General features: G+C 36.6%; 1 protein-coding gene across 4 annotated transcripts in view; it reads right to left on the bottom strand.

Annotated features, from left to right (window-relative positions):
* ebf1a (EBF transcription factor 1a) overlaps positions 1-21,024 on the bottom strand; it is a 273,661-nt gene extending 252,637 nt beyond the window's left edge. For 3 of the 4 annotated variants that reach the window (XM_049483892.1, XM_049483893.1, XM_049483894.1), the window contains exons 1-4: positions 20,126-21,024; positions 18,976-19,132; positions 17,798-17,861; positions 15,995-16,050 (exon numbers count right to left, since the gene is read on the bottom strand). In XM_049483892.1, coding sequence (XP_049339849.1) covers positions 15,995-16,050; positions 17,798-17,861; positions 18,976-19,132; positions 20,126-20,259 — 411 coding nt within the window. In that variant the 5' untranslated portion in view covers positions 20,260-21,024. The remainder of the gene's footprint in view (positions 1-15,994; positions 16,051-17,797; positions 17,862-18,975; positions 19,133-20,125) is intronic. The other variant, XM_049483895.1, reaches the window with a different exon arrangement.
* Positions 21,025-25,820: the final 4,796 nt, after the last annotated feature.

Here is a 25,820-nt window from a genome sequence, read left to right as displayed (position 1 = left end):
GAGGATGCTGGTGATCAGCAGTGTGTGTTTGTTTGGTTCTAGCGTAGCGGAAATGAGGGTCAAGGTCCTCTAAAAGTGTACAAGCATGCATCACTGTCTGAGCCCACAGCTCTGACCCTCAGGCTGAGAGAGAGAGAGAGAGAGAGAGAGAGAGAGAGAGAGAGAGAAAGAGAGGGTGGACGAGAGAGAGAGAGACCAAAGAAACCAGAGAAGTACAAAATGCACAGAGATATCATTTTGATTTATGTAATATACAGAATAAGACAAATATATCCGACTTGTCTTGGTGAAGACAAACGTGCCAAAAGTCCAGAAGGTCTGTTTTTTAATGGTGCGGGATGCTCCAGATCATCTTTGGTCTTCATTACAGGCACTTTAACAGACCATAGTTATGTTAATAGGGTCCTAAAACCAGTGGACCATTTCTGTGTATCATTTCTGAGCACACAAAAAATAAGAGAGCACTTAAAAATGATGAATTTCTCTGATTTTCCCAAGTTGAAAACCTCTAGAATATAATCAAGAGGAAGATGGATGATCACAAACCATCAAACCACCAAACTGAACTGCTTTTTTCCTGAAATTTTGCATCAGGAGTAAAGCAGCATAAAGTTATCCAAAAGCAGTGTGTAAGACTGGTGGAGGAGAACATGATGCCAAGATGCATGAAAAAAACTGTGATTCAAAAATAATCATAGTTATTCCACCAAATATTGATTTCTGAACTCTTAAAACTTTATGAATATGAACTTGTTTTTTTGCATTATCTGAGATCTGAAAGCTCTGCATCTCGTTTTTTGTTGCATCTTACATATTGTTTAATAGTCCAGTAGCTGCAGTGCTGTATGAGCCAGACAATCTACTTTATTACTGCAGTTAAACTCTTGTCAGACTCAGTCCTTAATCATGTTAATCTGAGCTAAAGGCTAAAGCTGCTGTTTACATGTGGGTCAGCCAGACGTCTCCAGATCAGGAGAATCTCTCGCTATCTTTAAGAAACTCCTGAAGACAGAGCTCTTCAAAGAGCACTTACTCTCCTAACACCTCTAACTAACTACCTTCTACTACCAGATCAGGAGAATCTCTCGCTATCTTTAAGAAACTCCTGAAGACAGAGCTCTTCAAAGAGCACTTACTCTCCTAACACCTCTAACTAACTACCTTCTACTACCAGATCAGGAGAATCTCTCGCTATCTTTAATAAACTCCTGAAGACAGAGCTCTTCAAAGAGCACTTACTCTCTTAACACCTCTAACACACTAACTACTTCTAACCTCATTTCCTTCTTCCTCTCCTTCACTCCTCTATCCTATTATTCCCCTTTGACCTCCTTTTATCCCTATCCAAAGATGTTTTACCTTTAAACTTATTTTACATTGTACTTGACTATTGTAAGTCCCTTTGGACAAAAGCGTCTGCCAAATGTAATGTAATGTAATGTAATGTCTTCCTGTAGCAGTTTTTTTTCTCCAGTTTCTAAGAGTCTTTATTTGAAGGTGTAGGAAACAGTACTCACTGCTCTCTGACTTCATCTGTAATTTCTAATCTAAAGAAAAGAACTTCTGCTTTTAATAGTTACAGAGTTCTCTGTGTTACTGTGTGTTTTTTTTCTAGTTATTATGATGATGAAAGTGTGAATGTGCTGTGTGTAAGTGTGTAAATGCTGCTGCAGTAGAGAGACTTTACTACAGACAAATTCCAAACCATTTGGAACCATTTTCAAAGTTCAGTTTATCTCCATCACTGCTTACCAATTTCCCTCTGCTTTAACCAATTCATGCTATTTTGCTCATTTTGTTCTGCACAATACTATAATTATTTAAGTTTTTAGTTCATTTGCTGTCCTAAACAGTTCTGCTCTAAATATTGCAATGCACACAACATTATGGGTGACATACCAGAGTTCAAAAGAGGACAAATTGTTGGTGCACGTCTTGCTGGAGCATCTGTGACCAAGACAGCAAGTCTTTGTGATGCATCAAGAGCCACGGTATCCAGGGTAACGTCAGCATACCACCAAGAAGGACCAACCACATCCAACAGGATTAACTGTGGACGCTGTAAGAGGAAGCTGTCTGAAAGGGATGTTCGGGTGCTAACCCGGATTGTATCCAAAAAACATAAAACCACGGCTGATAAAATCACGCAGAATTCAATGTGCACCTCAACTCTCCTGTTTCCTCCAGAACTGTCCGTCACCACAATCAATTATTGTGGTATGTATAGAAAGAGAAAGAGAGAGAGAGGGAGAGAGAGAGGGCGAGAGAGTATGTGTAAGGGCAGGGCCACACAGAAATGTCCTCTACTTTGCCTCAGTCGTTTCATATGTACGCTCCTCCATTTATCACAGAAACTGCATCTCCACTCTGAATAATATCTCCACTCTCTCTCTCTCTCTCTCTCTCTCTCTCTTTCTCTCTCTCTCTCTCTTTCATTCTCTTCTGCTTCTACTCCAAAAATAGTGCTGCAATTTTTCCTCCGGGGTCCGGCTCGGGCCACCTAAACAATAGCAGAGTAACCTTCTGCAGGTGCAGCGAGCTTCTCACACACTTCACCAGCACACTGCTCCACTTCAGCTCTAGACACCAGTCCCCACGCCCAGTCACACCAGTGTAATCCCACCCCACACTGCAGCAGAACCACAGGGATCTGTGTACCGGCCTGTGATCATCAAACGTAACAGGAAACTAAAAAATAACATCCTGTATGACTGTATAAAAGATTTCTGGACATTATTGAGCTGTTATTAATACCATACACTGCAAAGCATTGAAATGGTGTATCGAAACCAAAAGGCATAACTGTATATATAGTATACTAGTGCATCATAAAAAATTAGAATATCATTGAAAAGTTACTTTATTTCAGTAAATCAGTTTAAAATGTGAAACGCATATATTATACAGATGTATCACACACAGAGTGATCTATTTTAAACATGTATTTCTTTGATTGTTGATGATTATGTTAATGCTTACAGCCAATGAAAACCCCTCAAAAAATGAGTGTCTCAGAAAATTACAATATTATATAAGACAAATTGTTAGGCAAATCTTTTGGCAGTGTGAGCAGTGCAAGCGCCAAGTCCTGCTGGAAAATGAAATCCGCATCTACATAAAAGCTGTCAGCAGAGGGGATCAGTTTGGAGAGTCATGTCATCTGCTAGTGTTGGTCCACTGTGTTATATCAAGTCCAAAGTCAGTGCAGAGTAAAGTGTTACCTTTTTTTAAATCAAATTTTAGGAAAATGCAACATTATTATTCACTATTATTCACTATTAACTGTTATTTAGAAAATCTGAGTAAAAGAAAAGCTCAATTTTCTAATCGCTAATCTTTTTTAATTGTCTACCATCAATCTTTCATGAAAACTAATGATTAGCAGTGGATATTTTGCTCTTATTGTTGAATAATTGAATCGATACAGTATTGCAAAACAATATTTTTGCAAAGGTTATTTTTTTTTATATATGAATGGATCCTGTCTTTTAAATTTTACACCAATTTAGGACCAATTCAACTTTAAACAATGTAGAACCTACAGTCTGGAGCTAGTGCATGTCAGACACACCTTAAATAAAGCAGAATTTAAGGTGGAATAAAAGTTTAAATGAGAAACCAGCATTTCCCTCATATCTATAGTATATTGGGTCCATCTTTAGTCTGTACAGAACATGCTGACTCCGCCTCCCCACTGGTTTTTAATGTTGCATAGCCTCACTCAAACATAAATATATGATATTTACCTTTCCTTTGTTCATTTTGGGTTGGTGCACATACATGACAGTCCTAGAAGTATTTTATTAATAGTGCTTAATGCTAGGACTAATGATGCACAAATAAATGTTTATTAAGGAACCTATGGCTAAGTATTTCTTTAAAAATCCAGTCTGTTTAAAAAAAACTTATTCAAAATGCTACTAAATTCGTAGTAATGCATGTATAAAAATGAGCAAACACACAGAATTCAACCCCCTCCTGCCATGAAGGAGCCTTAATTCCCCTGTTCTTAGGAGACCTTTAAGAGAGTGTGTGTCTAAATATTTGCATATGAGTGGTATTAAGTCTAAGTGGCCACAGGCCGAGCACAGAGGGCACCATTCATGCCCTATCTGACATCAGCAGAGCTCCTAACAGCTCCTGATTGCAGGAAATGCCTAATACAGGAGATTTGTGTCACTTTGTTGCGTTTGTGTTGATGTTGGGGAAGTGTTTCTGGCGTCTGAGTGTAAAACGGGCACGCTTATAAACGCCCTGATCACTAGTGACTGCAGACACAAGCGTAGCCCAGCCTTCTACTGAGAGAGAGTTTCATTATTTTATTATTTTAAAATGTTCTGCACTGTAGATTAATGATAAACTCATACAAACGATCAAGAAAAACATGTAAAAAAAGTGTTAAACAAACCAGATTATGCTTTATATGTATATCTTGCTTAGATTAGACAGTTTTGCACATCTCTGCTGGATTTGTTCAGTCAGCTTTATGAGGGAGAGTCACCTGGAATTCAGGCTTTCAGTTAACAGCTGTGCTGAACTCATCAAGAGTTAATTACTTGAATGTTTGACTTTGTTTAAACCAACAGTTTCATTTAATTAAGATATTTAGACTGTTTTCAAGTTCTAATGTTGGAATATGTTGGAATATTCCTAATATATATATATATATATATATATATATATATATATATATATATATATATTAGGAATATTCCAACATATTCCAACATTAGAACTTGAAAACAGTCTAAATATCTTAATTAAATGAAACTGTTGGCTAATGCTAGTGCTAATGCTAATGCTAGTGCTAATGCTGCTCCAGCACCGGTGCTGGAGAAACTTCACAGGAGTTTCTGTGAAGTTTCTCCAGCACCGGTGCTGGAGCAGCATTAGCACTAGCATTAGCATTAGCAGTAACCGCTATTTTCCTGTTCAGAGCTGAGTATTATCGGCCTGTAGCCTGCTGCTAACCCCGGCTAGCACTACTGGACGAGCATTAGCATTAGCTGCTAACCATGCTAGTTATTTGTCTTTCAGAGGTGAGTATTATCAGACTGTAGTCTGCATGTTTACTGTGTTAAAACAAGCTACATGGGACGAACAGCTAGCTGATAGCGCCCTGGCTCACTGGAACACTAGCCAGTAATGCTAATGCTCCAGCCTTAGTGATGTAGAAATTTGGGATTCTAAGCTTCCTGTAAATAAATGGAAGTGCCTTACACACACAAACAAACAGTTTTCAGTAGAGAAATCTGTGTAGATTAAAATCAAGCATCCAGTTTGACTTTAAAAGAAAGTCTTTTTTTATTACAGTTTTGTTTACTTAGCTTAACTTTACTTAACTCAGCTTTACTTATCACCACCCAGCAGCAAGACCTGCTGAATTAGAAGTTCCTTATAGTGTCGCATTAAATGCATCTTATAATCCGGTGTGTCTTATGTATGAAAATAGACCAGAAAATAGACGTTCATTGACAGTGTGCCTTAAAATCCGGTGCACCTTATAGTGCGAAAAATACAAATATGAAATGAGGACAGTGTGAATTTTTCTTTTGCTAAAAACAGCAAAAAGGTGGTACCCTGATGTAGGGCAGCAGCGATTAATCAATATAATCGACAATGTTGATTATTTAAATTTGACAATGACTCATTCCAAGAAATACAGGGAAATACCAGCATTTAAAAAAATAATTGTAATTCATTTCAATTCATTCACAAGTGATTGACAGCACTAAAATAAATATAATTTAATCTAATGCTGATATTTCTTAAAAAGAATGTCAGCTGTTAAATAAATACATTGTGTACGTGTCGGTGATATAATTGCACACACACACACACACACACACACAGTTACACACACAGTTACACCCCCCCCGAGCAACAGGGGAGCCGAAGCGTACCTGCAGCTCCATCCCAGAGCTGTGTGAACAAAGAGCTGCTTAAGGAAGGCCAGGAGAGCATGAAACATGCATGACAGAGCTCCGACTGAAGCTTTCATTAGAACCCGACGCAGCTTTTAATACATATTTCATTCTGCACGCGCCGAGCATCACCGCTCGTTTGTGACCCGCCTCCACCGCCTTGAAGTGACAAGCGCATCTGAGGCATGTAAACAATCCTCTATAAATACACCAAAACACACTTCTGACTCTGTTAGCCTCACCGTACACCCTGCACTGTGTCTGCGCCGCATTCCCCTTTATTCCCCAGCTCACAGAGAGAGAGAGAGAGAGAGAGAGAGAGGAACTCCACCATCTTCATCATCAGATACATCTCACGCTCTGCCACTGATCACAGATACCGCCTGTCATCCTGACACCCAGCACTTCTGCCTGCCTCTTCTTTTCTCTGCTGGCTTGCTGAGTGTGTGTGTGTGTGTGTGTGTGGGAGTGAATTAAGTCAAGATATGGTACAACATGTCAGAGAAAACAGCAAGCAAATCTTTATCCAAGTATTCGCCCCACTCACACACCGTGCAAAGTGAGGCGTTAAATCTGCCATTATTTCCACATGAATCATAAATAAAATATAAAGCATGCATGCAAACAGAAAATATATATATTAGCATGTATTTCATTTGGAAAACTGAAATATATATTCTGTTGCTCAACAGGGATTAAAAGTAAAAATTTGTGCTTCCCCTGCTGCCCTTAAGAAAGCTCTCAGGAGCTACTGTTTGGTAGTGTACCTCCTGGTGAAAGACTGTTGAGTGCTACACAAGCCCAGAGCTGTATACTAAGAGTGCAGAACTACTTCTAAAAATGTACTTAAGTACTAAAATGCTGTATCTGTATCTACTGGGAAAAAAAAATTACATCACTGCTGTACTTAAGTATAATTTAGTTAATTCCAAAAAGGTACTGTCCGGAATGTCTCAGTACTACCGAGTACCGAAAAGTCTTAAAGCAGCACTACGTAGGATTTCCTTTACTTCTACTTTTAAAGAAGTAAAATTACAGCTTGAAATTCACTGCAGCGCTGCATTGAGTTGTAATAGGAGAAATAGCGGTGCTCTTGTGTCTGTGCCGGAGCTCCTCTGAGCTCAAACCTCGACCAACGCTCTCGAGAACTGCGACCTGCTTTCCGACCTTTAGTTCTAACAGTTCTACAAGGACTACTGGTTCATTCTTTACAAACTAACATACAGACACTCTGACAGAAGCTGGAAAGAGACCGAATATGTCTGTGAAAGCCAGAAAATGAGAAAGATTTAAGTTAAGTTAATTCCAAAAAGGCACTGTCCGGAATGTCTCAGTACTACCGAGTACCGAAAGGTCTAAAATGTTCAATACTTTGCATAAAACACGCCAAACACAGAGAGCATGCACAGTGAGGTGCTCTGATGCACACAAACTCTCTCGCTCTGTCTCTCACTCACTCTTTCTCTCTCTCTCTCTTGTTTACTCACGCTGTCTGTTGCTCTCTCACTCTGTCTTTCGCTCACTTGCTTGCTCTGTCTCTTTCTCGCTCAGTCTGTCTCTTGCTCTGTCTCTCGCTCGCTCCACTCTCGCTTACTCCTTCTCCTCCTCTCACTCTTTCTCTCGTTCACTCGCACTGTCTCTCGCTGACTCACTCTTTCTCTCGTTCACTCGCACTGTCTCTCGCTGACTCACTCTTTCTCTCGTTCACTCGCACTGTCTCTCGCTGACTCACTCTTTCTCTCGTTCACTCGCACTGTCTCTCGCTGACTCACTCTGTCTCTCGTCCACTCGCACTGTCTCTCGCTGACTCACTCTGTCTCTCGTCCACTCGCACTGTCTCTCGCTGACTCACTCTTTCTCTCGTTCACTCGCACTGTCTCTCGCTGACTCACTCTTTCTCTCGTTCACTCGCACTGTCTCTCGCTGACTCACTCTGTCTCTCGTCCACTCGCACTGTCTCTCGCTGACTCACTCTGTCTCTCGTTCACTCGCACTGTCTCTCGCTGACTCACTTGCTCTGTCTCTCGCTCACTCACTTGCTCTGTCTCTCGCTTGCTCTGTCTCTCGCTCGCTCACTTGCTCTGTCTCTCGCTTGCTCTGTCTCTTGCTCGCTCTTTCACTCTGTCTCTCACTCGCTCACTCACTTGCTCACTTACTCACTCACTCACTCGCTCTGTCTCTCGCTCACTCCCCCTCTCTTTCTTGCACTCCACCCTGAAATATTATAATACAGTAAATCTGAATTATACAGTTAACCAGAATACACTATTGTAACTGTCTCATTCCCAAAAATACAGGGAAATACAAGCACTGAACTTGTACAAATAATTATAGTTTTTTATATATATATATATATATATATAATTGAGAAAAAAGGTATTGAAAAAAGTATCATTGAAAGTATCGTAACGGTATCGGTTTTAAAACATTTTAAACGATACCCAGCCCTACACACACACACACACACACACACACCTTCTGTCATTTCACTTTTTCCCACACACCCCATTTCCCCAACTCCCACTTGTGGTCTACACACACACACACACACACACACACACACTCACTCTCTCCACACTGCCAGTAAGTGAGTTCTCAGCGCGGACTCCCCCAGTGCTAATGAGAAGTGTGTGTAGAACAGCTCCATAAACCTGCTCTGTAACAGTGGCGCACCGCTGGGCCACCGCCAGCCAGCCAGACCCGCTTCTGTAGCTCCTCTGTAGCAGCTTACGGCCGTTTAATGGGAAATCTTAAACACGTTGTGAGAGCTGCTCGGCCCGGCTCGACCCGGATCTCACCGCACTGAGGTTTAGAGAGAAGCTGGAGCTGTTCGAAATCAGATTAACCCCTAAAAAACACCTGAAACTTAGCGTACAGTTAGCAATCTCGCAAGGCGGCACTATTTGTGGGCTGTTTTGACTCATTCTGTAGTTGAGTTGAATTGGTGCACTAATTAGTGCTGATTTGACTGTATGACCACGTACTGCAAATTCATACTGGATGATATCCTTATACCACAGTCTGATCGTTCAGATCATTATTCAGTAATATGAACACTTATTACTTATTATTCCATCACTGCTACAAAACAGTGCAGTCATCAGTACCTACTGTAAATTACTACATATAACACTAATTCATACTGGATTTAACTCCTTTTTAGCACATTTAGTCTTAATATTCAGTTAGTAAAATGAGCCTTTGAGAATATTAACCTAAAGACTTAACATTCATTAAGTATGTGTACCAGTCAGAATTTGGATAACCACATGGATTCATACTGGATTTAACTCTTTACACCACTAAAATAAATATAATTTAATCTAATGCCGATATTTCTTAAAAATAATTTTGGCTGTTAAATACATTGTGTATGATTAATTATCGTTTTTTTTTTTTTTTGTTACAATTTAGAAAAAGGTATTAATAGGTAAACTCCTTATAATTATTTTCTGTTTTTAAACATAACACATACTGCTCAATGACTGTAAAAAACTTTTTTTCACTAATTAATTAATTAAAACTTCTTTTATTCATGCTGTTATGCAAGTACTATAGGGTCCGCTTAAAGCAGGGTGTTCTGGGAAATGTAGTGAAGACGGCTCTTTTTGCGAACTGGGCTCAGAAGAAACCTGAGCTTTCACAAGTGAGGGTGAAAGCTCTCTCTCTCTCTCTCTCTCTCTCTCTCTCTCTCTCTCAGTGAGATGATTAGCAGGTATTGCGGTGGTGGTGTGTGCCGGCAGTAAATCAGGGGGTGATGTATGCGTTAGTGGGGGACAGAGGCGGGAGATAAACGGCTTTTTATTGAGGTGGCGTTTTGAGAAAGTGTGCAGTGGACCCGTCCTTCAGCCCCCATATTTACTCCTGCGGCCGGACGCCCCTGCCTTTCACACACACTTATAAATCTACCCGGCACACACACACACACACAGCCCAATAACCCGGCACACACACACACACGGCCCAATAACCCGGCACACACACACGGCCCAATAACCCGGCACATTGACAGCCAGCGCCAACATTATCATCAGCTTCAAACAACAACAATCGCTTCATACTAGGGGTGGGCGATATGGCCCTAAAATTACATCACAATATTCAATGGTATTTTTACGATAACGATACTCTTTGCGATATGACAAAACTACTTTATACACTACTGCAACAAAATAATAATTAAATCATATTATTGAATACGATATGATATGGCACCCCCCTAAGTGAGATATTTAAAAAACATTCAAGAATTTGATCAGATTTATAACAGAAGTCAATGATCCAGAATGTCATGATACTAATAATACTAATAATGCACTCCATATATCTCCATATATCCAGGATTAAAGTATAATAAATTATAATAGACAGATATAATCTGTCTCTAGATATATAATGGGAAATGAGAACAGTGTGATTTTTTCTTTTGCAAAAAAAAACTGTAAAAAATAATACCCTGATGTGATAATTAGGGGTGGGTGATATGGCACCATATTTCAGAGTATAATATTGTTCACTATATTAAAAAATGTTGGCGATATTCACACACACTGTGCCAAACCCAAGAACATACAGTACATACAGGCCTGTCACAATAATAACATTATAGCTAAACTGTATAATTTATAATATAGAGGCATAACCTCAATAAACTTTCTAATCTCAATATTAATATTACTAAATTTACTTAGTAAGAAAAGCTTATTAACACTGGATTAACGAATCAGTATGCCGACTTTGTTTAAACCAATAGTTTTATTTAATTCAGATTTTTAGACTGTTTTCAAGTTCTAATGTTGGAATATTCCTAATAATTAAACGTTTACTGCTCTTTTAAAGTTATATTTAATTGCATTATTTTGCTATTATATTATCATTTTGCTATTATTATTGTATAAAATACACAAAAATAATGAAAAAAACTAAGGAATAATAAGGATCAGAAAATAAGGAATTCTGTGGAATTGCTAGAAAACATACCATATATACAGCACCTATATATACAGTGATTTGCTGTGATCAAATATATTACTTTTAAATCAAAATATGTTTTTTTACAAAAAAGGTCAAAGTCATTACAATATATGATAAATTGATATATTGATCACATTGATTAATAATAGAGAATATAATAGAAATATTACATTGTTATTACACTCTTATAAATACCAAATTTCTAACAGCAGTTAAATTTTTACAGCAATTTTTTTTTATTTCTGATATATATGTATTTTTGTATCATTTTCATTATTATATAAACAAAAATTAACAAAAATGACTAAAATTATTAATAAATTACCTTATGGCATAGGGTCTACAAATGCACACACACACACACACACACGTACAGTAGATACACACAGTTTACTGGCAGTTACAGTAGATGACCCTTTCATGAGCCAAGTGTCGCTCCATATGATCACCACAGGCCTACAGCACTGTACACCTGTATCACCTGCTCACACCTGCCAATTACCCCTCATCACACCTCCACACCCGTCTACCTGCACCTCCAGCCTGGAGACAAGATCACACCACTGACACACTGACTGCCTGAGAACATACACAATTCTCAAAAACAGCTATTTTCAGTTTATTCAGAGCAAATCTCATCAAAACACAACTTTCTTCCAAATTTTGCAAATGCATTTAATTCAATGTATTAATGAATTCTGAGTAAAAGTTAGTAAAAACACTATTCTCCCAAGTGTTAGAGCTAATATCAGAGCATACTTACATTATATAAGAAATGTACAGTGTCTTTTTTTATCATTTGTGTGTCAAAATACATATTTTTAAGGGAATATTAAAACTCACTGAATTATAGCTAATCTTAGTATTGATTTTATAAAACAGCTCTGGAAAAAAAATAAGAGAGCACTTAAAATTGATGAGTTTCTCTGGAATATAATCAAGAGGAAGATGGATGATCACAAGCCATCAAACCACCAAACTGAACTGCTTGAATTTTTGCACCAGGAGTAAAGCAGCATAAAGTTATCCAAAAGCAGTGTGTAAGACTGGTGGAGGAGAACATGATGCCAAGATGCATTTTGATTAATTTTGCAATTTTTTGAGGTCTGAAAGCTCTGCATCTTGTTTTTTTGTGATTTCAGACATTTCTCATTTAATTTTCTGCAAATAAATGCTTTTAAATAAATGAGAATATTTTTATTTGGAATTTGGGAGAAATGTTGTCTGTATTTTATTTATAGAATAAAACAACAACTGTCTGACAAAACCTTGTATCTCTACCTTGTTTTGGAGTTTGTTTGTGCAATGGTTGTTCTTTATACTGTATATCGAGTCACGATATCACGTCAATTTGATATTGAATTAAACAAAAATGCTCCAAAACTCTAAAGAATAAGATTTCCATTAAAAGATATAAGAAAGTTTAACAGTTGAGAAAGTTTTTTGTCCATCTTCTATGTTGAGATACATGTTTTAAGTATATATATAAATATATGTATATGCTTGTATTAAAGTGATGTATAGTGTTAAAAGCACAGGGATTTTGATTAAATCAGTGTAGGAATAATTTTTTAAACTAACACAGCTCATAACCCTCTATTATAACTGGACGATTCACAGGTGCCTTAGCTATAGGAATATTAAAACACTGCCAAAATCATGTTCTTTCCTACATGTGAGTTTCTGAATCCAGCTGGATTTCCTGGCTGTGGAAAAACCGCAGCGTGTCGCCAGCAGGAGAGGAAGAGCAGCGGTGCTCTGCGCTCAGAGTCCCACAGCGATCGGGTGGAAAAATAACAGAGAAATCCTCCTGCCTAAATACGTTGTGAAACACGGGCCGTGCTAAAGCACACTCAGCTGTTACCAGTTTAGGGCCTCACTTTCCTTCCCCTGACTGATCCGGTTTCCAGCAGAACACACACTTCTACACTCACAGAGAGATGCTGGGGTTCTGCTGGGGGGTGAGGGGGGGTTAGAGCTTGAGAAAGTCGAAGATTGAACCCTGAAACCCCTGAAACCCTGAGTGCACTCCACACATCCCATAATACAGCCATCCATACAAACACTGCCACTGTTCTCCCTCAATAAACACAATTACAGCGGATTTACTCACAGTACGGGTATATAAGATCACAATCTCTGTGCTTTAACTGTGCTATACTAGGCTTTGGTGCACTATACTGTATACTGGATTTACATGTACTATACTGTAATTTTAGTATGCTATACTGTGCTATACTGTGATTTTAGTGCACTATACTGTGCTATACTGACCTTTATTGCACTATATTGTGCTTTAGTGCACTATACTGTGCTATACTGTGATTTATTGCACTATACTGTGCTTTAGTGCACTATACTGTGCTATACTGAGATTTATTGCACTATATTGTGCTTTAGTGCACTATACTGTGCTATACTGAGATTTATTGCACTATACTGTGCTTTAGTGCACTAATCTGTACTATACTGTGATTTTAGTGCACTATACTGTGCTATACTGAGATTTATTGCACTATATTGTGCTTTAGTGCACTATACTGTGCTATACTGATCTTTATTGCACTATATTGTGCTTTAGTGCACTATACTGTGCTATACTGTGATTTATTGCACTATACTGTGCTTTAGTGCACTATACTGTGCTATACTGAGATTTATTGCACTATACTGTGCTTTAGTGCACTAATCTGTACTATACTGTGATTTTAGTGCACTATACTGTGCTATACTGAGATTTATTGCACTATATTGTGCTTTAGTGCACTATACTGTGCTATACTGATCTTTATTGCACTATATTGTGCTTTAGTGCACTATACTGTGCTATACTGTGATTTATTGCACTATACTGTGCTTTAGTGCACTATACTGTGCTATACTGAGATTTATTGCACTATACTGTGCTTTAGTGCACTAATCTGTACTATACTGTGCTTTAATGTACTATAATGTGCTTTACTGAGTTTTATTACACTATATTGTACTATAGGGCACTATACTGTACTATACTGTGATGTTGTGCACTATACTGTGCTTTGCTGCACTATAATGAACTATACTGTGCTTTATTGCATTATACTGTGATTTTAGTGCACTATAATATACAATACTGTGATTTTGGTGCACAATAATGTGCAATATTGTGATTTTAGGGCACTATAATGTAATATAATATACTATACTGCGCATTAGTGCACTTTAATGTGCTTAAATGTACTACACTGTGCTTTAGTGTACTATACTGTACTATACTGTGATGTTGTGCCCTATACTGTGCTTCGCTGCACTATAATAAACTATACTGTGCTCTATTGCATTATACTGTGATTTTAGTGCACTAAAATGTAATATAATATACTATACTGTACCATACTGTGCTTCAATGTACTATAATGTCCTTTCCTGTGTTTTAGTACACTATACTGTACTATACTGTGCTTTAGTGCACTTTAATGTGCATTAGTGCACTTTAATGTGCTTAAGTGTACTATACTGTGCTTTAGTGCACTTTGCTGTACTATAATGTGATTTAGTGCACTACACTGTGCTATACTGTGCTTGAATGTGCTATACTGTGCTTTAGTGTACTATACTGTGCTTAAGTGCACTACACTGTACTGTACTATTGTATTATATTGTACTATTGCTCATAGAGCAACCTATTGTTATGTACATTTTTATCATTATTGCACTATACATATTTGCACAGTCTAGTGCTACAGTATTCTTATCCACGCAGGGATAGTTGGGACAGAATTTCTTAACATTTATAGAATAAAAATAGCAAACCTCATAAAATTTCTAAAATTAAAACTACAATATTAAAATATGTGTTTAATATTCTGTTATTCTGTTACTGATGATCTCAAAAGTTAAAGTTAATCATACTGTAACCACTATAAATTATAAATTGGTCAGTAATTGGTGAAGACACAGAGAACAGATAATCTAACGCACATTTTACTAAACATCTGTTTGATTTGCTAAAATACATTGATATTACACAGTAAATTTCAAATTTGTACTATACTGTACTTTCTGTGTATTCCTATAATCATTGCATTATTCATATTTGCACAGTGCAGTTCTGCAGTATTCTTATCCACACAGATACTGTAAGGTGGATTAAGGATTACGAAAGATTGGGACAGATTTTGAGCATTTTTTCCGTTAATAGAATAAAAAAAGCGAAAGAACTAATACATTTCTGTAAAACTAAATATTTAGATTCTGTTATTTAACGGCAAGCTGGTCCTTTTTCCTTTAGCGCAAGAACATCAACTATGTATAATTAAACTGTCCTATTTAACAGTATGTCCCGATACCAATAAACTGTATATTAGAATATAAAATAATAAATTCAATATTGATGCTTTTTGACATCTATCAAAGGATGCATTATGTGAAATGGCAAATGCATTTTCCAGAAGTTTGTAGGAAATATAGTCATTCTGAGCGTTCCTGACAGTTTTTGCCCTTTTTATTCGTTTTAATCGACATTGGAATTATGTAGCATTGACCTAATAAAAGAAATATAGTGTGATAATATATTTTAAATATATATTCCAGCTCTAATGCTGCACAATGACTATAAAGTTGAATATAATGTAATTTAATATTCTAATCTATAGTGTGTTTTAAAAACAGTAAGAGCATTTAAGTAGGTGAATGTCAAACACACACACACAACACACAGAAATACACACACACACATTCAATCAACTGTCATCTTAAATGCTTTCCCAGAGCGAGGATGTCATATTTAGACACTATATTAGTTCCCCGGCCCCCGAGGCTCACTATACAGCACAACCTCATACTCACCAGGGTGCATATGATAGCATACACCTCACACCACCACCGCAATCATACACTCATACTCGTACACAACACACACACACACTCGTGTATACGCAAAACACACATACTCAGACAACCGCTGATGTTTCCTGATATTTTACTTTGACAATTTCCTGCCGTTTCCATCAGTTTCCAGAGCAATTTCCACTCAGCCAGTGGAAAACAAATCATGAGTACTTTTATATACACTTTTATGAATATATATATATATATATATATATATAATGCCTTACCTGTTTGGTCATGGAGTCGATCAAGCGTACATAAAAATCTTGTTCTGTTCTGATACCTGCAGAAAAGAAAAAAAAAAGAAAAAAGAATTACGAGTTGAACTAACTATAGTTTAGCAAACTAAACCAGATTTAACTATAAAATACGTTTCTTTTTAAATGTATATATTTTTTTTATAGTCAAAGTTTTCTTGAACAGTGTTTCCTGGACACTTATAATAGAGATTTTCCATTAAAAACAATGTATACTGTGGACATAGCATTTAAATGATAGATCAGCAGCAACAACACAATACAATAAAAAATATATTTAAACATATATTCATATACAAACGAATAGAAAATGTATAAGCGTATAAAAACGTTCTATACAATGGAAAGATCTGTAAAAGGAGCAGCAGTGCAGTAGATGTTGCTAATGGTCATTTCATAATTAACAGAGCTAACAAAAATATATGTAAAAATATATTTACAATATATAGTCAGATTTTTATTTTGTTCAAAAAGTTATTTTTCAATGCATTCTGCTATAAAAATACAATTATTTATTTATATTATATCTTATATGTCCAATATATAATCACTACCTCTAAAAATATAATATCTACTGATAAAGACTGATATTGTATATTGTACATTTTGGCCAGTTGTGCAAATACCAATGCATCAATAATATATAGCAACTCTCATTAAATATCATTAAATGAATGGTCTACAAAATGGCAATAATAGTGTTTAATAGCAATATATATATATATACTTTTTTTAGGTTAATATACTGTTAAAAATAAAACAATCTCAAGTTTTTAATCTCATTATAACTATCAAAACTGTATAATTATAAGATTTACTGTAAAATAAGTTTAGAGAAACAAGAACTAAAGACAGAATAACAGCCTGAGTGTTTTCACATTAAACTCAAAACCACCTGTTAGAAAGAGGAATTTATAAAATTCTAATAACTTAATTTAAACTTAAGCTTAAAAAAGGACAGGAAAGGTCAGGAGAGCACAGGGTTCATAAAGAGGTGAATAATTAAAGGGAGATCATACTTCATAAACAGGAAGTTGGAACGTTTTATAACATATTTGAATCAACAAGATTCAAGATCTCTGCATGAGAAACGTGAACAGAAGGTCACGTGTTTAATTCATGAATTTAATTCTGTCAATCTGAAGTTTGACACAGCGCGAGACAGTCGACAGAAATTACAATCGTATTAAATCGAGAATGTAATAATAATAATAATAATAATAATAATAATAATAATAATAATAATAATAATAATAATAATAATAATAAACCGGTAGAAGAAGTATATATAATAGTATATCATGTCCACAACAGCGGAACTTTATAGGAGAGAGAAAAAAAACCTTCTGAACTTTCAATGGAGGTCAATGTAAAAAGAGTTTATTTCATGTAATGTTTAAGTATTTCTATTGGTCCGTTCATCAGTAAATTTTGTTATAGTGTAAGGGAACATTTGTCTGTTTAAATTTGGTAGTGAGCTAAAAAAAAAAAAGATACCTGAGATAATAGTTTTTCATTGGACAGCAAAGATATAGTACATAATAGTAGTAGGATGATGAGAAGAATAAGAATAATAACACGATTTCACTAAACACTAAACTATATAAACTATAACAAACGGATTTAAGCAAAATTAATTTCATCGCGTTAATGTTAATGTTTTAGCGAATTTTAGTCACGTCATTTTAGTTTCTATTTTTTTTAACTTGTTTATTCTCTGATTTCTTAAAAAAAATACTTTGAACTACGTAAGAAATGACTGCACGTGCTTACCGTTGCTGTAGAGGAGCTGTAGTTTGTAATGAATCCCATTGTTTGTCTTTTCTCCGGTGGGTTCCTACAAAAACAAACAAATGTCCACATTATGTCCCACTGCTGCAGAGCGCGAGACCAGCGGAAGACCCCTCTCAGCAGCGTCCCAGCAAGACCCCCAGTATCCCACTCCAGTAAGACCCCCAGTATCCCCAATCCAGTCCTGACCACTCTGAAACTTTGGGTTTAACAAAGACATTCATCATCAACAGTCAGAACCAGAACCAGTTTATTATAATAAACCTAATAATAAGACAGATCTGCTGATTCTAACAGCTAAATTTACTGAACTGACAGCATACAGCACAGTAAATATAGTATAATAATTTATAGCGTCTTATAAATAAATTAATAAGAGTGAAGAAATGAGAGATTGAGAAAATCTAAGAAATGAGATACTGAGAGATTGAAAAAAAGAGAAAACGTAAAAACAGAAATAGCAAAATAATAGTATGGATATTTCGTGTGTGTGTGTGTGTGTGTGTTTGTGTGTGTGTGCGCGTTTCACACGCGGTCCGCTCCGCACTGGAGCTGCACTGACATCTATCTAGCCTTCAGAAAAGTGGAAAAGTGAGAAAGCGAAAAAGTGGGAGCGGGCTCTAGCAGCTATACAAAAAAGTGTCCAGAACTGGCCTACTAATAAATGATTAATAATAAGCCAAAAAAATAAAGTTTCAAATAAGCAAGCAGATTAGTATATAATCTATAGACTGCGCCGCTTTAAAACACAACACACTGCGCCTGTGTCTATTTATTTTAAGCGGTTATTTTTAGCGGCAATTTTGTATAAAACATTCTATTAATTTCTGTTAAAAGAACAAATCAAATGTGACACAATCAAATAAAACCCACTCAATACTGGTTAAAACAAGTACTATATACAAAACTGTTTGAGGTTTTAAATGGGTATTCGCTTCTAAGATGGTCTATGATGAGAAGTATGGGCCCTATTTTTTTAATAAATTGTATTTGATGAACAACAAAAAATAAAGCGGTAATTAAAAAAAGGTCAAAATCTTATTATAAACTACAAATCCGTTTCAATTTTTTTTTGTCTTTTTGAGTGTTGCATGTGATCAGACAGATCCACAGGCCTACTGAGTTCTGGTTCAGCTCGGTTCTGATAAAACACAACTTGCCTTTTCTTTCTCCACAAATCCCACGAACGACGTCCTCTCGATCTCCACGGGCTGCCCCTGCCTGTCGTACAGAGCCAGCACGAAGTGGAAGAAGTTGGATTTGCGCAGGTTGGACGGCGGCTGCTTCTCAAAGTGAGCCCGGGCCAGACCCACTCCACTGCGGCCACGCGAACACAAAACACACGCATATAAATTAACACTGTCGGACAATCGAGCATCACGTCAGTTTACATGAGAAAATGTACGATTTATCAATAAATCAGAATCAGGATGTTTGTGTGTTGACAGGGAATTGTTTTCTTGTATTTGAATTTGATAGCTTCTGTCTGATCTAATTTTGTGTAAGCATTAATTAATCAAAGTCAAATCGCTCTGTTAGAGCGTCTTAGTATAGAATATAGAATACGCTACATTAGATTTAACATGCTGTTCATTTAACACAGTTTAAATTATTATAACTATTTATTTAAAATAAACCAAAAACAAACAAAAAGTACAAAATATAATATTCGTCCACGCCATAGCAAATGCAGATATCAAAAAACAATTACTTTATTTATTGCTTATACTAGTTTAGTTTTTGCGTTCATTAATAAAATGAAATAAAAGAAAATAAAAGAAATGAAGAAGAGAAATTACACTATTCTGTTAGCTGTTAGATTTTAAGGCACAAGTTCAAGAGTAGAAGAAGAGGTGAAGGGTTTTTTGTTTTTTATCATCACACACTTACAATTTCAACGTAATTTTACAATGTTTTTGTTTAGACTTTGTAATGTTTTTTTGCCAATTTTGTTTTGTTTCTATTTTGTCATTCAGTCAATCAGTAAGCATATGCTCTTATAAGCTGGTGACATAAGGTACTTTCCTAAAGTGTTTTAGCTTTTATAGCAAATTTAATCACATTTCACGTGTTTTTAGCAAGTGGCAAAAACTGCATTAAAATCTAAAATCAAATTTAATAATAAATCGTGGGTCTATACACTGCAAACTGAGCTTGGACAGTAGCGTGGAATTAAATCGGCTGGATCTGAGCGAGCTGTCCGGGCTGGGTGTGAGGATGGAGCGGCTGCTGTGTGTTGGAGAGTGCGGTGGTGATGCGCGGGGTGATGCTCGGGAGTGATGTGCGGGGAGTGATGCCGGCTCTCCTCACCTCTGCGCGGCGGTGGCCGCGTCCAGCACTCCGGCGCCCTGCATCCACGTCCTGACCGCGTTCATGCCGCCGCCCATCGGCTCCTCCTTCATGCTACTCCCGCTCCTCTGAATGCTCTCCTGGATCCCGAACATGAGCACGCGGACTTTTGTCTATTCTCCCAAGTCACTTATTTTTCTTCTTCTTCTTTTCCTTTTTATTGTTTTTCTTTATCCAGATTTATTCCCCAAGTCCCCGTCTCTCTTTTTCTCTTTCTGTCCTATCTGGCAAAAATCTGATCGCTCCACAAAAAAATTATCTCTCCGTAAAAATCGAGGCTGAAGTCTGGACAGGTCAGATGGAGTCTCGGAGTGTTCCTTGGTTTTCTCTAGTCCACTCAAAAATGTACAAAAAATTACTCAAATGTAATGAAAAGGAAAATAAAAACAAAACAAAAAAAGAAACAAGTAGCGCGTGGAAGCAATCTCGCGCTGTCAAGCACAAGGTTTGGGAGACGCGTGAGAGATAAGATACCCGGTGAGATCTTCAGATCTTCACTGATGGCTCGTGAGCGAAAAAAGAAGAGATAAAAAAAAATCTAATGTCACTTTAAGAAAAACTGGATGATCATCAGCGGCGGCTCTGGCGGCGCGCTATAGATCAGATGTCATTATCCACAACCTTCCTCTTTTCCTCTTTATTTGCCTTTCCCCTCTTTTCTGTTTTGTTTATGCTCTGATCAAATCAAAATCAATGAGCGATATTGAAATCAGGCAAAGGGAGAGGTGGAGACCCTCGTGGCGGCGGACGGATCCCGCGCGCGCTGTTCCCCGTGTTCAAACGGGACCGATTTGCGCTCTTTCCCAGAGGAATCCGATGTGACTAGCTGTGGGAACGAAACACAAGCAAACTAAAGCCCCAAAGGGAAGAGGGATGGACCGTGTGTGCGCAGGAGACGCCCCCCACCACCCACCCCCAACTAAAAAAAAAAAAAACATAGGCAAGCCCCCGTACTTCCATTAGCAGGGCACTCAACCGCGGAGCCCGCCACCACCGCGTGGGCTTTTCATTTCCCACCCTTTTTCCCAATAACCCCGCCCCTCCTGTCTTGGGATTGGCTAATATCCACCAGTCTTCTGCACTATACTGCACAATGATTCGCTACCAGCCAGGTCGCACTCGCACCTAAACCCCGCCTACTACAGTTAAAGCATCATCATCAGCAGCAGATAATAGTTTAGCGCTGGGTTTATCAGAAAACCTGAAAACAGGTGGATTAAAAAAAACACACACACAACCCTAATGATCTACCAGCCAATCACAGTGCTCTTTGAAAAAAAATAAGGCGGGGCTTTGTGCGAACAAGGGCGTGGAAAGAAGAAGGCATAACAAGTAATTGCATGTCACAGTCCGCCGTTTTCTCCACTTAGCGGAGCGCGTGTTTGGAGGAGAGCAAAGCCGCGCACGCGGAGCTATACCGGGGCGACCGAGGCGCGACTCTGACAGCTCTCACTGAAGCACGTTACTGAATTATGGTAGGATACTGCACTCAAATGCAGTGCTAGTTAATTCAGTTAATGGTATATAGATTATTATTTAATGCAGAATGATAAAAATGTGTAAAAAATAAATACATAAAATAAAATGCTTGTAGGATCACGTCAAAATCAAAAGCGTTCAGAGTTTCTTCCAATAAATCAGTTTAATTTACTTTAAAAAATACGTCAAATAGGTGGAAACAATATCTAAAACATATTGATGTTGCTGAACACACGTACAACCAATAGGAAGAGTTCAGCAGGTGTATTCTGTAATTACTTCACAATATACAGAACATAGCAAATGACAAAGAAAGTGACGAAACCGTTCGTATAAAATTTGATACAAATATGATATAGAATATTTATAAAGTATAATATTTATTTCATTTGATTTAGACGTATACATTTATTTAATAGGAAACTACTGGTGAATTAACATTTTTGATAATGATTATCAGGCATAAGTGTAATAAACAACAGAAGAAGAAATATTATTTTTAGCTTATCCAGTGTATAGGCCTACATTATTTATTTATTTCTCTCTCTCTCTCTCTCTCTCTCTCTCTCTCTCTCTCTCTCTCTCTCTCTCTCTCTGTGCGTGCGTGCAGATATTGTATTGACAAGAACATGGCAATTCGAAATTCGATCACAATACACGAAAGAAAAAAAATATCAGGAAAAGTCCCTCATAGCAAAAAATACACTATATTTATAAAATGTACACTGTAATCCCAGAAGCTTTTTGAACTCAAATTTAAGTCTCTTTTACATAAAATTGGATATTTCTAAACAATACTCAACTATTTTGAGTTAGTTGAACTTAATTTGTGGGCACATATACTGTACTATTCAAACTGAGATCTTTGAGTTGAACCAACTTATAATAACTGAGTTTAGTCTGTTGCCATTGGCAGCTTCTTTTCCATTGGCTTCTGTCACAATCTATTTGCATACTGGGTGTGTCCAACAGTTTCTGGCACTCACCATCAGTGTGTAATGATTCCCTCTGGGCTACCTTAGGTAAACTTGTAGATCACTTATTATGATTAAATACTTGGTCTTTGTGTTGTAGGCTGTAAGAACAAGCATCATTTACTGAGCTGCAGTAACTCTTGTGTTCTCGCTGTGCTGTCAGTACTTTTAATTCTTTACTGTTTTCTTTCATCTACTTTTCTATGAGTATTTTAAAAAATAGTTGAACGAAACCAGAGAAGACTGAATACAATATAATTTAAAATATATATGTATATGTATTTGTTAAGTTCACTGTACTTAAAAATTATATTACATGAACTTAAAATGTATTAGGTAATCGGTTACAACAAATGTTTTGAGTTTAGTCAACTTGTCGGGTTTTACAGTGTAGTTGTTTTTTCTAATTAGATAAACAGTAGGATCCAGAAACAGTACAAGTACAACACTGCTATCTAGTGGGCAGGGTTTAAACGCAACACAAAATGAACCATGATGTCTGACACCAACATTAAAAGAGAATTCAGGTGTAAATGGACTTTTGTTGTAGTAAAATATGATAAAAAGTACTTACATTTGATGAATAGCACACCTCCGTTCTCCCACAGCATTCTAAGATCCAGAAATTTTAAGTTTGTCCAAACACCCTTCAGACTGGGAGATACGGTGCATAATTTACCCTGATAAATCACTATTTAAACTGTTATCCAGCTCAAAGTAGCTCCACACCTCCTTGCTAGAATCCAGAGAGCTCTGATATTTAAAACACATTACATCCCATAACACAAGCTTACAACAAAAGTCCATTTTACACCTGAGTTCTCCTTTAAAGTAATGTGATATTAAAACCACAAAATTTCAATTAAAGTGTGATTAAAATGAATTTCTAATAATTGGTCATGTAAACAGACATTAGAGTTCTTTGATCACCAAAGAATTGGTTAAACACTTTATTGGTTAAGTTGCTTTGGTTTCTGATAGTGAAATATCTAGGAGGGAATACATTTCACCAGCTGTCATCTGTTTAGCTCCGCCCTTTTTTTGTTCACTAATAATTCAGTTAGCCTGAATGAATGGCTGGAGGTTGATGTTATACAAATGTGTGAACAATGGAAGTGGGTGATACACATGAATATACGTCAGTAGGTGAATAGGTGCATCCTAATGCATATATACACCCATATATAGCTTATATGTCTGTGTATATGTAAAGGTATATATGTCAGTTTTCGAATTTAGCGTTTATATATATAAAAAAAATCAAACACTGTTAGATCGTAACTAGAGAGAGAGGCTGTTTCAAAATTTAAAATGTGACATTTTGCTATTTGCACAACGCTATTTATAATATGCACGTATGATATATATATGTGCGCGCGCGCGCGTTAAGAATTTCCCGTTGACGCGAAAACAATAACTTAACGGATCCGGATTTCTCGCTGAATTAATTAATATATTAATACTTTATAATTTTAATGCAAGCGATTCTCAATGGTGTTGATGGTGCTTCGCTTTAAATTAAATTAAAGCGAATATTATGCTGACGACATTAAATTCAATTTGACAAAAAACAGATGGAAATACAAAAACGCGCCGTTTTAAACATTGTCAACCTCAGTTTACACCTTATAATTTAATAAACAACTTCTCTCACGCGAAGTGAGTAATAACCAAAAACGTGTATATTATACATAATTAACAGTATATTTCGTGCAGAATGCAAGGCTATGTAACAGTGTATTAAAATAATAAAACTAATTTTATGGCTTGTTGGTTTGTTTGTTGAAGAAGCTACACAACCCTGCTCACTGGTACAATTTTAATTTATTTTATACTCAATTACTCCAATCTCTTCTTCTGTTTCTTAATCCTGATCATTTTAAAACATTTTCTTTTTTGGTTAATATAGTATATAAATATATAAATATATAAATATGAAAAGATGCCAAAGAAACACGTCGGTTTATTTATTTTTTGCTGTAAAATACAGTACAGCACCTCTGATTGCTGATCCATCAAGTTCAGCTGGCCGCTAGAAGAGCTGAAGAGTGGAGCGTTGGTGATGCCACAGCGCCACCGTGTGATTTATTGTGTAATTACAGGAGTATTTTAGACAGGATGGTTCAAACCAGTCATTGGTTCAAACTAGTGGCCTCCAACCCTGCTGGAACCCTGGGAATCAATCTAACTTCTTCTGGACTATGGATCCAGTCTCATTCCTCCATACTTGATCCAGCTATCTACTGATTCCTGAGAATTTTGATAAAACATGCCCCACAAAATTTCCAGATTTTTTCTCTGTGATCAGTAAGGTACCTTTCTGTCTAATTTTGATGGAAATTAATAAAATGTTAATGAATAAAAAATAATCAAGTTTATAATCAGAGGACCCTTATCAAACCTGTATGTTTTTTTTTTATTATTATTTATATTAATGTAATAATGCTGGGCTATTGTATATAAAATCTGTTTTCCTCAGATAGGAGATAATCACCTACATTTTATTTAAAAAAAAGTAATAAATGAATTGAATAATATCTTAATATCTAAAACTGCAAATTCTCTTGGAAATATGTATATATATACATACAGTATTGTGCAAATGTTTTAGGCACCTGTTGGAATTTCAGTAAAGAAAAAGCTTCTTATCTGTACAGTAAGTGTTTGTTTATTATCTCAGTAAAACACATTACAGCATTACAATTAATGCAAACAGCAATTTTACAAAAAGCAGTTACAGCTTTTACAGCCCTTTTTTCCTTAAAACGTCTCCTAATCTCTCCTGTTAATCTGAGTTTAATAGAGTTAGTTCTAGTTCTCATCATATTAATCAACACCTGGTTTGGTAATTTACTGGTAAATGTGGTAAATCAGGTGAGCTGCTGACGGAACTGAACATAATATACACATGCTGGCTGAGGAGCATCCAGGAGAAATCTGGAATCTCTACACATACTTAAAAATGAGAATTCCTTGTTACGTTTTACTGTATGTTTAATGTATGTTTATTTGCATCTGTTTAAATCATATGTGATGCTTTTTTTCAGGTAAAAACACTCATATTGGTGAGATAAATGGATAAGTGTAATTTGCTTTGGTGCTTAAAACTTTTGCACGGTACTGTACATCTGTCCCATGACTTTTGGCACGTTAGTGTAATTTCTGGCTTTAAGAAAAGGGAAAGTCCTCCATCAGAAAAGACC

The sequence above is a fragment of the Astyanax mexicanus genome, chromosome 10 (assembly GCF_023375975.1).
Source record: "Astyanax mexicanus isolate ESR-SI-001 chromosome 10, AstMex3_surface, whole genome shotgun sequence".
Taxonomy (NCBI): domain Eukaryota; kingdom Metazoa; phylum Chordata; class Actinopteri; order Characiformes; family Acestrorhamphidae; genus Astyanax; species Astyanax mexicanus.
This window is presented reverse-complemented; position numbering and strand designations above follow the sequence as displayed.